The following is a 14,588-nucleotide window of genomic DNA, read 5'->3' on the forward strand; positions in this document are numbered from 1 at the left end:
TAAAATAAATTTATTTACTTATTTCATCATAAATATTATTTCTCTTTTATCAACCTGATTTAACAAAATTAACACATTTTTAGAAACCATTAAAAATTATGTTTTTATAAAAAGTATTGAGAAAAAATATTTATTTACATTGCTAAAACATAGAATTAATAGTAATTATTTATCATTTATTGTAAATTTATGTATTTTTTCATAATATTTTACAAAAAAATTAATTTAATGATTTAAAACAATTTTTAAGAGCTACTGAAAATTAATTTAAAATAAAATAATATTTATCTTATAAAACTTTAGTCCTTAAATAATATCTACATATTTGATTCTATATTATTTGATATTTATTAGTTAGTGGTAGTATTTATTTGCTTGATTTAATAAAAGTTACTTATTATTTTTTAAGTTGTATTAAATACAAAATATCCAGTAGAATAACAAAATAGGCTTAAATATAATATAAATAAGACAATACAACCCAAAATTCCATTTGAGATATAGATTATAAGATATTAATTCACTCAGATAGCCATTTTATTTTATTAATCAAGTTAACTATTTAAGAAATCAGAAATTAAAAAAAATATTATTTCTACAATAATTTGGGTTTGATAATATGGAGATTTAATTAAATAAACCAGGGCAATATACTGAAAGCAGTCTTAAGGAGCATTTTCATTTTATAGGAAAGAAGATTACAGAAAAAGAAATTGATTCTTTTTTACCATTTTTTAATTGTGATGAAATTGGACATGATGATTTATAATTAGATTAAGTTTGTTTGGATTAAAATTGTCCAAGAAAAGGATTAACTTGTCCTAGATGTATTCATCTTCGACATTCTAATCATCCCACTAAGATTGTTAGTTTAAGAAGTTTCATTAGTGATTTGATTTAATCGTAGACTGATAAAAAATCTATTTTAAAGAATGAAGTGGAAAATTGTGCAAGATATCGCGATTTGTTGATCTCAATGGCGAAGGAATTTGTTGATTCTCTTATTGATCATTTTTCTATATTTGTCGCATCAGTCCATAAGTATTATAATATATTCGAAAATGAATTTGAAGATAGGATGATAAAAAGTGATGTAGTTATTCATAAATTAATGCATAAATAACATATTAGAAGAGACCATTTTGCCAAATATATAGCAAATACAGTAGCTTAATTAAGTGATGGAGGTACTTTTTCTTCAAATAATAAGAAAGAATTAGTGCTTAGAGACTATGAAACGGCTTTTAGGATATCTAATGAATTCTAAGCAGACATGAAAGATATATCCAAATAGGTCAAATTGCATTTAACTCAGTAACAATAAATTGTTTAAGATAGCATTGATTTGCACAAATTAAGTCCTAAAGTTCCTGAATTTGATGTTGCTACTTTAGCTGTTTAGAGTAAATTTAAAAAGGATTTTAGATAAAAACTTGATGATATTTTTTCAATTGACACTAACATTCCTGGAATGAGTTAGGTTAGCAGAATATAAACAACAACAAATTCTAATTCGCTTTATTTAAAACCTCCTCAGCAAGATTTTAAGCCAGGAGATGTCTTTTAGATTAAATTTGGAGGAGGAAAAAAAGACTTTGTAAATTAAATAGAATATTTGAAACCAACATTATTGGAAACTTAAGTTAGAAAAAGGCCAGCAAATTTAAGTATATACGATGATAATTCAAATTATCGTCAAACTGGTAAATAAATTAATGGAGTGGGGAGCAAAGATGCTGTCGATTTATACATGGCAGAGAAGTCTAAAATTGGTAACTCTATCTCCACGTCATCTATGCCCAATATTTTTGGCTTAAATTTATAAGGAAACAGCTCTTAGGGACCACTTTAGCAAGGCTCAATATAAATTTATGCTCCAAGACTTGGAGATTATGTGCAGGGTGGAGAGTTTTTATAATGCAGTGTCGATAGTGCTAGGAAAAAGTGCTTATTAGGTAGAATTTTCAAAACTGTCACAAATGGAAATATAATAAAATTATCAACTATAAAATCCTCAATAAAAGATCTTTCTTGTTTGTGTGTGATTAGTGAAGATATAGTCGCAATTGGAGGCAGATTTAACTAGTATATTGAGTTTTATAGGATTTAAGATAAATAAGTTATTACAAAAATAGATACAAAAGCTTAGTAAGGAGTTAAAAGTATGCTAATTATACGAAAGGAGCAAGATGAAGTTGCTGAATGGTCTCCAATATTAATTGTTGGCACATATAGTGATGAATCCACAATACTAAGCTACAAGCTGGACATATTGAGAAGATTCGATGGACAAGAGCCCATCAATTTATCTATAAAAAACTTTAGGACCTTCGAAAAGAAAACCACTGAGGCTGTAACTTGTCTTGCTTAGTTGTATTTAAACGAATTCTTTATCGTTGGATATTCTTCTGGATCAATAGCTATTTTCAGCGTTGAGAATTCTCTGCCTATAAATATCTTACCATTCGTATACGATTCACCAATCACAAATCTTTACACTGTTGAAGAAGGAAAATTTTTTGTATCAGCAAGCAACGAAAAAATAAGATTCCATACTATAAAAATGATAAATCATATGAGAGTTGAATAAGATGTCACATCTTTTTATTCAGGTATTCATTCATTTTCAAAGCAATTTTAGAATTTATTTATTTATTTTTTATTATAAAATTTATGAAATTGCTTTCCAAAACAACATTTTTACATTTTTATTAAAATTGTTTAAAAATAAAATGATTTTCATTCAAACAAATCTTATTTTGTTTGTGAGCCTTTAAATTGAATTTTTATCTAATTTACATTTTTGTAACTTAAAATTTCTTGGACTATGATTAGAATTTTATTTTGCAACATTAAAATTTTCAAATCAGAATTTAACAATATATCTAAAAGATATTTTTTGGGAATTTCATGAGAAATTTTATTTTTTGAATTAAGTAAGTTATCTGTTGTAATAATAGGTACACATGACATCAACTGCCTGACCATGACAACAGGTTTTAATTAGGAAGAAAGCTATTTGAAATTTCAGCATTTAATATGTGGGAACTTAAGGTTCGATGACAAAGAAGATTATAAAGAAGGATGCTTAGTAATATTAAGAACAGCATAGAACAATATAAGATTAACAGAGGAAGCTGTTATACCAGTTTTAACAGAGCAAGCTAATAATACAATAAAAGACATGATTCTAATTGAGCCTAGAAAAAAGTAAAGGACTGTTTGGATTCTCGTTTTTGGAGGAGACCACAAAATAAAGCTGCTCGAGTTGAAAAGTGGATATTCAGAAACTCTTAAAATATGGGAAAAGCAAGCACCTGACTTTTTGCTGTCAAAAGGAACATCTGTGATCAAAGGTAGATTGCTTTATGAAAGCATAGAATATACAAATATTAAGTGGACTGATGTGCAATCTAAAGTTCAAATATTATCAGCTTATGAAAATAACTAGCTGGGAAAAGTTAATGTTAGATTTGCAGTTGTGAATCATCTTTCAAAATCTGACATTGAAATCTTCGAACTTGAAATGATGGTTTCCTATTAATGAGCTTTTAATTAAAACTGTATTATTCAAGAGATAATTTTATCTTTAGAAAGCGAAATATTTGATTGAATGATAGCACAAGTTATCTCTTTTGTCATATTTGATCTTCCAAAAATCTACCAAAAAAGATAATCTATTTCAATTATTTGTGCATCGAAAAAGAATTTTTCCAGAAGGTATTTACTTCGAATGTGCATCACATTAAATCAGATTTCATAATATTTGACAATTGTCAATAAATTTTTAGTTAAGTTTGTATTAATTAAATTGAGATAAATATAAAATGTTAAAAAAATAAACACATGACATGGCTTTAGATTATTTTGAGTTTTGAAAAAAATGTTTATAAATACATCTTGTAATGATTATATAATATTTTATATCAACTTAAAAGCTTTTTAAAATAAATATTAATTTTTTGTAGATATTTTTAATGAGTTAATGACTGATTGATTGATCTTCAATCATTCTAAAGAAAGAAAAAATAGTAATTAATCTTAATATTAATAAAATATCAAATAACATAATTAACGAAAGAAAAATATATAAATAAATATATTTCTATAAATTAATACTTGGTCTGCCTGCCTGTCCAATTATTTATAAACAATTAATAATCAATAATTTAACAAATCAAAATAATTATATTTTCAAAAAATAAAAAGAATTTTCATTCAACTTAATTAATAAATGCTTTTCATCTAAGGAATAAACAAGTTAATCAAGCAAGAAAAGGCAGAAACAACTAAAGTAGCCGAATGCACTAAAAAGACTGAACCTAAGGTCTAGGAAGAATGTGAAAATGCAGGCCAAATATAACCTAAGCTTTTCACTCCTGGTCCTTTGTTGACATCTAAGACTGTCAAAAGATCTATGAATTATGACTATGGTTCAAGAGATCCTTAATTCATTAAAGTTGTTAAAGACATTAGAAACGATATCTTAAGTATTTGCGAAGTTTAAAAAGGTGAATATGAATGTGTCCTCATTCAAGGTAGCGGTACTTATGGAATAGAAGCAGCCCTCACCACAGCTATCCCTAAAACTAACCATAAGTTATTAATTATTGCTAATGGTGCTTATGGCATTAGATAACAAAAGATTGCTCAATACAATAATATCAATTACATCACAATCGACTATGACGACAATCAAGTTGTTGTAGCTGAAGATGTAGCAAAGAAATTACAAGAAAATCCAGATGTTACTCATGTCAGTATGATCCACTCTGAAACTACCTCAGGTAATTTATTTAGAAAAAAAAGCAAACAAACATTTTAATTAAAAGAATAAAAGATATTAATTTAATTAGATTTATTCTAGAAATTCTGAAGATATTTAAAAATTTAAATCATATTTAATTTTTTATAAAATGCTTAATTAATCTTTTAATTATTAATTAAATTAGGACTTATTAATCCTATCGAAGAAGTTGCTAAGGTCGTTAAGGCTTTCAATTAAAATGTATAATATAATTCTTATAAAATACTAATTAATTAAATTAAATTGTTTTATGCAATAGATTATCTTCTTAGTTGATGCTATGAGCAGTTTTGGTGCTTACAGAATCAATCCTAAGGAAGCTGGTATTGATTACGTTGTTGCCTCCTCTAACAAGAATCTTTAGGGTATTCCTGGATTCTCTTTTGCAGTAGTTAAGACTGATGTTCTTTTAGCTACTAAAGGTATTTATAAACATATTAATTAAAATAAAGTAAATATAAATAAAAATATATATATTAAATTAAAGGTAATGCCAGATCTCTTGTTCTTGACTTGTATGATCAATGGTAAGGACTTGAATCAAACGGACAATTCAGATTCACACCTCCCACTCATGTCTTAAAAGCCACTAAGGTCGCTATCGATGAATACTTAGCTTTAGGAGGTCTTCCTGCTAGATTCAAGAGATACAATAACAACTAAAAGTGATAAATTATTATTATTATCAGTTAAATAATTTATAGGAATAAACATTAATTTTTATAAATAGGCTTCTTGTTTAGAAAATGACCGAATTAGGTTTCAAGTTATACATTGATTAAGCTTTCTAAGGTTGTATCATTACTACTTTCTTAACTCCTACTCATCCCAGCTTCAAATTCGAAGGTAATTTAGACTTTTTAAAAATTATATATTCTAACCTTATTCTTATCTTAAATCAGAAATGTACAACTTTTTGGCCAGTTAAGGTTTGGTTATTTATCCTGGTAAGTTAACTAAGGCCGACTCTTTCAGAATTGGATCTATTGGTGAAATTTATGAAGAAGATATCTTAACTCTTGTTAAAGCCATATAAGAATATCTTAAATCTAAAGGTGTTTCTCTTCCCGTCTCTTACAACTGATTAAATTTCTAAAAATTAATTTTTAATTCATGCTATCCCTTAATATTATTTTATATTTTTATGCTTTTTATTGCTGTAACTTGATTTTTATTTGCCTACAATTTCTGTCTAACTCTCTTAATTTAATTTTTATATGATTTAATAATTATATGAGTAATATCATATTGTTCTCTTTTGCATGTTCTTGAAATTAAGAATTAATTTAGTTGAATTAAGCTTTATTTAATTTAAAATTCCATTTTATATTTTAATTAAAATCAAATTAAAAAATTCGAAGCAAATAAGAAAAGCTTTTCAATTGATTAAATCAAGAAAAGTTTTTTTTCAAATAAAAAGAAAAATAAATTGAATTTCATTTTGATTTTTAATAATAAAATATTTTCTGAGCGGTTTAAATTAAGAAAGAATAAATAAATATAAAATAAGAAGTAAATAAATAGATAAAAAATATGTAGGACAGTTAGAAATTTGAAGCAAGCAAGATAGTCATATGATATTAGCAAAACAATTTAAAGAAAATGTAAAAAATACAAGTAATATTTATATAAGATTAATCATTTGAATTGACTTAAGAAAAATCTAAACTTTTCTATAAGAATGTCAACACCTTCTTCTACTTCATCCTATGGATTATCATTTTCATATTCTCTATCTTCTTCACTGTCTGCAATCAAAACGAGACTAAGCCATTACATAACTTGTAAGTATTCATAAAAGAATATACCCTCAAATCCTTAATATTTGTCTTCAGCCAGTAATTCTTAAAAGCATGTATTCACAATTTCGTCTAAATTATCACCTTTAAATCCTGCTTCTGTAATTAAAGTTTTTACTTCTTCTTTAAGCATGTGGAATTTCTTATCTGCAATTTACAAAGAATCCTACAATTTCTCTACAAATATCTGAACCAAATTTTAAGAGTTTTCCTAATATATTTTAAATTTTAAAAATGCTAAATATTGAGTAAGATTAATATAAAAATTCATTATTTTTTTTATCAAACAAGTTTTATTAGAAATAAATTAAATATCAATAAATACTCTGATAAAATTCATAAGTGTGATGTTATATTTCATGTGCTTTTAGAATTCATTAAATTCATCTTCGTTATTGTCTATGCTCACAATTCTTTTGACTAAAGTATCTAAACTCATATCGAAACCTATTTAAATAAAAAAATTTATTGAAAACACTAAATAATTTGAAAATTATTTATTTTTTTTTACTTTCTCCATCACTCATCAAGTTGGTAGTCTAAATGTATTCAGTTGCTTTCAAAATAATAAATATAAATTCTGGGAATTTGACACCATTCGATAAATCTAAAGATGCTTGTGGTGAGTTATTTCTTTTGTCATCCATTCCATAGAATTCGATAAAGGAAAAGACATTTTAGCTATCTTTCATGACTTCATAAAACTTCAAAAAATGCATGACATCTTAAATTGGAATAGCAATTTCATCTTTTTTATCAGTTTTTTAAATATAAAGCATTGAGTACTAGAAAAATATTTCATAGATTTTGTTCATGTTTTCGCTAATTGTTTGGTTTATCTTTTCTTTTATCTTGTCTTACTATTATTAATATAAAACATAATTTAAAATAATTAATTGTGCAACAAACTTTTTACGAATTCTAAGAATTATTATGCTTTAGGATTGTTCTCTATGACAACCCACAGAGTATCAAAGGTAAAAGGACAAAAGCTTCCTGTTTAAGCTTCCTTTTTAATTTCAGCTTCTTGTTATTATAATTATTGGGAAAGATGCTCAGGAATCTTCATTCCATCTTTAATTTTCTTAAGAATTTCTTCTTGAGAAATAGGACTTGGACTGACTTCAAATTTAAAATTCTAGCTTTAAACAGTAGTTTGTTTTTCTTTTATTTAAAAAAAATAAATAATCTTAATTGAATACTTAATTGTTTAAATAACATGGCTGATAGTTTTAACTATCTTTGAAAAAAAATACATTTATTTTGCTTAGTTGATAAAAATTAAAGGCAAGTAGTTACCTTCCTCAGTTTTTTCATCTCTCTAAACCTAAATAACTTCAAAAGTAATTTCTCCAAAAGGCAAATTCATTTCAGCATTATAAGTCATTATATTTCCAAGCCTTTTAAAATTAATTTTTTTTTAAAAGGGAAAATAATAAGAAAAGATTTTTGTATAATTTATAATTGTAATGGGAATTTAAATACTCTTATTCAACCAAAGGTACGTTAATGGGAGAGCGGTAGTCAGAAGGATTAAATTCTATTCTAAGCTATTTTTAATTTGAATAAAATTGAAGCAAAATATAAATAATTATTATGATTGATTGATTGATAGATTATGTTGGGATTAAAAAATAAATGAGGTTACTTACTTCTTTGTAAAGACCATATTTTAGTCTGAGAAAGTAAGAAGTAGTAATGTCTTTTCTCTTATCTTTTGGCTTATCTGTCCACCAATTGAAACTTACATTCATTTTATTTCTCTCTTTTCCAAAAGCCATTTCAAACCATTCTTTTATGTTTGTTCATAAATGATGTTAGAAATTCGCAAAAACTAGAAAAAAGAATTTATTTACTTTTATGCTCATCAGTCTAAATCATATTTGGTTTGTACAATTCAACAGTAATTTAACTCTCATCATTAATATCTTTTTCATCTTTGAACATGTTGCAAATTTTTTGTCTTAAATGAATTTAAAAGTGAATTATATTTATGAATTCTGTTTTTAATATTTAAAGAAGCAATATGATTTTGAAGAATTCTCTACCTTGGATTAGGCACATAATCAAATATTTTGAGAATTGCTGGCAAATAATTTCCAGGAGGATACTTTGTTTTACCATATAGCTTGGCAGCAGCTAATGCTAACCAAACAAAGTCATTTAACCCCTGTCCAACATTAATATTCAATTTTAAATCTTCTACTTATACTTTCAGTTTCATCTTCTAATTATAAACAATCTAACTAAATTCGCTAATATATATCTATCTATTTATATAATTCCTTTGCAAATGAAATTTTATTAAATAAATTACTTAATCTTTTATCTATTTAGAATATCTTAATCAATATTTCAGTTTTGAAAAATGTCATCAATAAGAAATAAATACAAAATAAGCTGGTCCTCAAAATAAAATTTAATAGAAATGGAAGAATATATTAAAAAATATAAAAAACCTTCAAAATATCTAATTATATTAAGTCTTAAAATTAAATTAATATTATTCTGGTAAATTCATTCTTAATAAAATATTATCCAAATATGTAAAAAACTCATTTTAAAAAATAAATAATCTCATGTTTTTTAATTGAATTAAATATAACTTATTGTTGTTGTAATTAATTAAAAAAATATTTTAAATTAAACAAATATAGCTAAAAACTTTTTAAACTGAGCACTCGTTAAAAATGGACAGAAATTTTTAAGTAAAATTAAAAAATGAGTGTAAATACATCTAAAATTTATTTCTATTCTAGTAATTTCGTATACTCATTATCATTTATATAATATTTAATCAAGTATTTAATTTTTTAATGAAGAAATCTACATTTTTGATAGAACTCCTTATCTTATGATAACATTTTTTTTTCATAGATAGACATTACAATATCAATTTAAAAATTTTGTAAATAAATTCATAATTTATTTTGTAAAAAAAAAGCATTGTGATTCAAAACTATATTATTTAATGTAAATCTGAAATACACAGCTATACCTTAATTAAATCAAATCTCTTTTCTTTTCTTTATTTTTACTTAATTAATATAAAAAATTCATATTAATTTGAAAATAAAAAATGTTTGATTCAAAGTAAAATATTACAAATTATTTGGAAAAAAATGGTTTTAATAAGATTCAATTCTAAGCAAATCAACAAGATTAATATTCAAAAGATACTAAGAATTTAATCCAAGCTTGGAATAGTTAAAAAAAATAATAAGCATTTATCAAGGTAATAGAGGTTAGAAATCCACAATAAACAATAGATCGAATTAAAATGGTTTAAAATTTTGAAACAAAGTTTATTCAAAAATATGATAAACCACCAGAAATAATTGATAATGGATTGATAGTATATTCAAATAGCTTTCAAAAAAATGGAAATTTAAAAAATTATTAGTAAAAAAAGCAATTAAATATAGATATAGTTTAAAGATTAGCCTGTAAAATACTTATAGGATTAGATTGCTTACATAAAAATAAACTTTTTCATGGAAGATTTAAAATTGAAAATGTTCTTATGGATTAAAATGAATCTATTTTGCTTACGGATTATTGTATACAAGATAGTGATGATTTTTTCTTGGAAAAAGAATAAAATCATTTTAATCAAGAAAAAAATATTTTTGAAAATTTGAATGTTTCTATTGAAGAGATGCAGAGCTAAGATTTGTACAGGGCAGGAGTTTTAATAATTAGCCTATGCGATTTGTTAAGAGAAAAAGAATAAAATTTAGATCAATAACTAAGATACAACACGAAAAGATCTTATTATTTGTAATAAATAGCCAACAATCTTGTTGACTAGGATAATCTCAGACTTTTTAATTTATAATTTACTTTAGAAAAATTAGATTATTTTGAAGGAATCTATTAATCTTTTTTGTTTGGTTTAAATACTTATGAAGGAGAGATGTAAAATAATAAAAAACATGGAAAAGGTGTTTTCAAATATTTTATTGGTGATTTGGTATTTGGAGTTTGGGAGAATGATAAATATACTGGGAATGGAGTAACTTATTATTAAAATGGTGACATTTCAGATAAGAGAGATAATAATTATATTATGTATTGGAAAAAATCATAATGTATGATCGAAGGAGTATATTCAAATGATCAAAAAGCTATCTAAGGAACCTACTTCATTGATGGTAGCTAATGGAAAGTAACTTATATAAATAAAAAATTCTAAGGCTATTCAGAAATTTATTATAAAAATAATGAGAACTTATTTAAAGGAAATTTAAAGGATAGTTAATAGCATGGCTATGGTGAATTATTTTGGAAGGTAAATCAAGTATTCAAAGGAAAATTCTAAAATAATCAAATTGATGGTTTAGGGCAATTTAAACTCTAAGAAGGAAGTGAATATTTTGGATAGATGAAATACAATAAGTTTCATGGTTATGGAAAATTATACTGGAATATAGGTAGTTATTATGAAGGATAATGGGTTAATCACCAAAGATAAGGATATGGAAAATATTATGACTATTTTAGTGGTTCTATTTACGAAGGTATGTTTTAAACAAGCTAATAAGATGGTGAAGGTATCCTTAAATAATAAAATGGTACCATAAAATATGGATTGTGGTAAAAAGGTATTTATGTTTAAGGATCTGACAAGCAAGTTGATTTAGAGTAGCTTAAGTAAAAATTTTTAAATTTAAGTCTTTCTTTACAAAAAAGTATGCGTTGATAAATAAATAAATAATTATTTGTTTTCATACAAAAAATTTGATGAAAGGGATTGCTCACCTTATTTTTGTTAAAATGAGTAGCTTCTTAAGCAAGTTGGCTAATGCATTTTTAGCAATTATATTAGTTAAATTCATTTGTATAAAAAAATATCTTATTATTTTATGTCAATAATGTATTATACTATAATATCCATTTTTAAAAATAAGAATAATACTATATCTATTAACTTATTGAATAAATAATATAAAACTAAACAGCTAGCTATAAATAAGTTATTTATTTTTATTTGATCTTATATTTAAATACTTATTTGAAAACAATTTTAATTTAACTATTTTTTTATATTTTTTGTATGATTAGATAAAAAATGATTAATTATTTTTATTAAGAAATGAATTAAAATGATTTGATAATTATATCTCTTTTATATATTTTAATTAATTTGTTTTTTAATAGCATTTCTTAGATTTTTAGATATAAGACTATGTACTATTTTAAATTATTAACATAATATCACTAAGTTTTATATTTAAATTACATAAATACAATTCACTTCTATTAATCTTATAGTATTCGACATTGATATTTTTACAAAGATAGATTTTTCAAAGAGGTATGTTATTTTTATGCCCTATTTAGTGCTTTATTAAGGAAAAAATTATCTTTATTTTCATATATATTTCAGTTGGTTATCAATTATCATTTCAATATTTTTTTCATTTTACACGTTTTTTTGACTTGAAAAAATTGAATTTGTTAAATTTTGAATTTAGTTAAATGATAAAAATGAATGTTTATTGTTTTAATTATTTTTATTTTAAATTAAATTATAATAAATTTATATAATAAAATAGAACTTAAATTTAAAAATCTCATTTCTAAAGTGTTGGATCATTCTCAATAAAGCAACTAAATAATATTTTTTTAAGGTAAATCGTATAAAATAGTTTAGAAAAATTTATTAATTAATTTAAATTAGTCAAATACATTTAATTTAAAAATATCAATAACTCTGTAAAAGCAAGTTTAAAAAAATAAAAATTTTTTTTGAAAATTAAATGAAAAATTAATTTTTAAGATTAAAATATAAATACATACATAACTTTTTATAATAAAGGCTTTTATTGTCAGTTTAAAAATGGAATTTTATTAACAAAAAAAGGAAGTTCCACAAATTGATAAATGTGCTTATACAAAAGATTTAAATCTTCTTTGTCTAACAGATTTCCATTTCCTTTTTTGATGTATCTTTTAATGAGTCTCAAATTTATGTAATGAATAATTTATTACTAAGGAGAGTTCAGTAGGTCATTTTCTTTAATAATTTCTGAGTCATTTAACAGGTGTTTTAAATAATTTATTTATTCTGTGCTAAATTCTTTATAGTTCTCATTTGTCTTTATCAAATCCTGTCTATAAAAATAAAAATCACTTGCCTCAATAAATTAATCTTTTTCATCTAGTTTCTGAAGTATAATATTTTTGTTTTAGTCGCATGAATAGTATCTTACTGAAGATTTCTGCTCCTCAAAACCAAAACTATGTAAAATTTCGCTAACTAATTTCATAAAAAACTAAGGTTTAGGTATATCTTCACTTTGAGTTACCAGATTCTAGTTATTCTTAGGTGTCAATTTGATAAGAAAAGATGAGTAATTAAATAGCACTTTAATTTAAAAATCGATTTTCTAAAGTGTAGGGTCCTTCTCAATAAAGCTAGATATAACTTGACATACAATAAGGCACACATCTGAAGCAAATACCTCTCCAAAGAATATTCCTTTGGTTCCGTTTTTATTATTAATTTTTGTCTCTAATTTAGTGATTGGGTCATAATAATATATCGTCCTTTATTTAAGGTATCTTGCTAGTCTATTAAATCCTAGTAAATCTAAAATTTTGTAATCAACATTCATTAAAAAGTCTTTTATTTAAAACAAAAATAGTTAGCATGTTTTCTATTCTTTTACAATCTTTACAGTTTCATTAAATAAATTTTAATTATCATCGATTTCTATGCTCACACAATTTAATGAGTTGAGGTATTTTGTAAACAAATTACCAATAAATTATTCACTATTATCTTTTGTAAAGAAAAATGGGTTTCCATCTTTCTGTCCTACTTTTAAGTATATTTTATTACTAAATTTGAAGTCTCTTGTCCTTTGTGATATATTGAAGTATACCTCTTCACATTAGATATAGTTACTTAAATCATTATCTTTATTGAAAAACAATTAATTTTGAACTCTATCTAATATTTCTTAAACCTAAGAAGCACTTAATTAGCTTCTGCTTTGATATTTTTCACAGAAACACTTATTCACTGTTGTTATAGGGAGAGAATTAAATTATCTCCAAATTTTAAACTGCCTAATCTAATTAGACGTAATCTAATCTATTTAATTATTAATAATCATTTTTTCAAACAAATCTAAATCCTTATTTTTAAATTAAATATCAAATATATCTTAGTGAATTTAAGTCTATTTAAATAAAATGTCACAAATTTTATTTCTGATTTCTATCTAGTTTTTATTTTGCAAATTATTGTTTTCAAATTATTCTTAGATATATCCCTTAGTACATTCTTTGATGCAGTTGATAATTTCTCTGTAATGACATAACTATCTCACTTCTTAAGTATAAATTGGCTTTAAATTAAAATGTTATCTGTATACTTCAGCTTAAATCTAGATTTCTACGTTAAAAAAAGTTAAAACTTTATAAAGCTAATCGATTCTAACTATTTAAGCAGTACCGTCACCATTTTCTATGATATCAAGCTCATCCTTTCCTTCTTGATTCATAAATGTAGCTTCTCCATCCAAATTTTCTTACTCAAAATAATTAGGAATCTGAAAATAGTATTTTTTCATGATTAACACTTTACTATGTTTTAATCTTTTAACAGATAAGATCTTAGAAATATCAACAATCTTCTAAATTTCAAAAAGCTCATCCTATAAAGGAATCTCTTCAACCTTTTCAAAATTTTCTAATTCTTCGTAATCCCTGATATCTTCTATCTCCATTTAAATTAGCAATAATTTTACTTAATATATTTGCTCAAAGAATCTATAATTAATTTAATTAAATTTTTTATATTTTTGATGGTATATTATTAGCTAATAAATACTTTTTGATCTACTAATCATTCTTAAAATTAGTAAATAGTGTATGTATAATTTGCTATACTAAATATTAGCAAACAAACACTTAATTATATTTTCAACAAAAATTTCTTTGATCAGATTTTTTTAACTATTCATAATTCT

At 23.8% G+C, this 14,588-nt stretch overlaps 5 protein-coding genes across 5 annotated transcripts; 3 read left to right on the forward strand and 2 right to left on the reverse strand. All coding sequences in view use genetic code 6, as the record gives it.

Moving 5' to 3' along the window:
• Nucleotides 1-619: 619 nt before the first annotated feature.
• Nucleotides 620-3,547, forward strand: TTHERM_00102720 (hypothetical protein; the record flags this gene model as incomplete). Its single annotated transcript, XM_001012222.1, has 2 exons — nucleotides 620-2,612; nucleotides 2,961-3,547. 2 exons carry the CDS (start codon nucleotides 620-622, stop codon nucleotides 3,545-3,547), a joined length of 2,580 nt encoding a protein of 859 aa, XP_001012222.1.
• A 687-nt stretch (nucleotides 3,548-4,234) lies between these two features.
• TTHERM_00102730 (2-aminoethylphosphonate-pyruvate transaminase) lies at nucleotides 4,235-5,891 on the forward strand (the record flags this gene model as incomplete). Its single annotated transcript, XM_001012223.3, has 6 exons — nucleotides 4,235-4,787; nucleotides 4,953-5,008; nucleotides 5,067-5,229; nucleotides 5,295-5,472; nucleotides 5,538-5,653; nucleotides 5,710-5,891. The coding sequence occupies 6 exons, from the start codon at nucleotides 4,235-4,237 to the stop codon at nucleotides 5,889-5,891; spliced, it is 1,248 nt and encodes a 415-aa protein (XP_001012223.1).
• Nucleotides 5,892-6,445: 554 nt separating this feature from the next.
• On the reverse strand, nucleotides 6,446-8,830 carry TTHERM_00102740 (kinase domain protein; the record flags this gene model as incomplete). The annotated part of the gene is made up of 9 exons (XM_001012224.3): nucleotides 6,446-6,817; nucleotides 6,932-7,053; nucleotides 7,118-7,466; nucleotides 7,523-7,770; nucleotides 7,906-8,006; nucleotides 8,092-8,156; nucleotides 8,259-8,398; nucleotides 8,463-8,569; nucleotides 8,655-8,830. The coding sequence occupies 9 exons, from the start codon at nucleotides 8,828-8,830 to the stop codon at nucleotides 6,446-6,448; spliced, it is 1,680 nt and encodes a 559-aa protein (XP_001012224.3).
• Nucleotides 8,831-9,685: 855 nt separating this feature from the next.
• On the forward strand, nucleotides 9,686-11,308 carry TTHERM_00102750 (protein kinase; the record flags this gene model as incomplete). The annotated part of the gene is made up of 1 exon (XM_001012225.1): nucleotides 9,686-11,308. One exon carries the CDS (start codon nucleotides 9,686-9,688, stop codon nucleotides 11,306-11,308), a length of 1,623 nt encoding a protein of 540 aa, XP_001012225.1.
• A 1,051-nt stretch (nucleotides 11,309-12,359) lies between these two features.
• On the reverse strand, nucleotides 12,360-14,504 carry TTHERM_00102760 (hypothetical protein). Its single transcript, XM_001012226.3, has one exon. The coding sequence runs from the start codon at nucleotides 14,466-14,468 to the stop codon at nucleotides 12,438-12,440; it is 2,031 nt and encodes a 676-aa protein (XP_001012226.2). The 5' UTR covers nucleotides 14,469-14,504; the 3' UTR covers nucleotides 12,360-12,437.
• Between the last annotated feature and the right edge of the window lie 84 nt (nucleotides 14,505-14,588).

Source organism: Tetrahymena thermophila, assembly GCF_000189635.1.
Source record: "Tetrahymena thermophila SB210 genomic scaffold scf_8254716, whole genome shotgun sequence".
Taxonomy (NCBI): Eukaryota; Ciliophora; class Oligohymenophorea; order Hymenostomatida; family Tetrahymenidae; genus Tetrahymena; species Tetrahymena thermophila.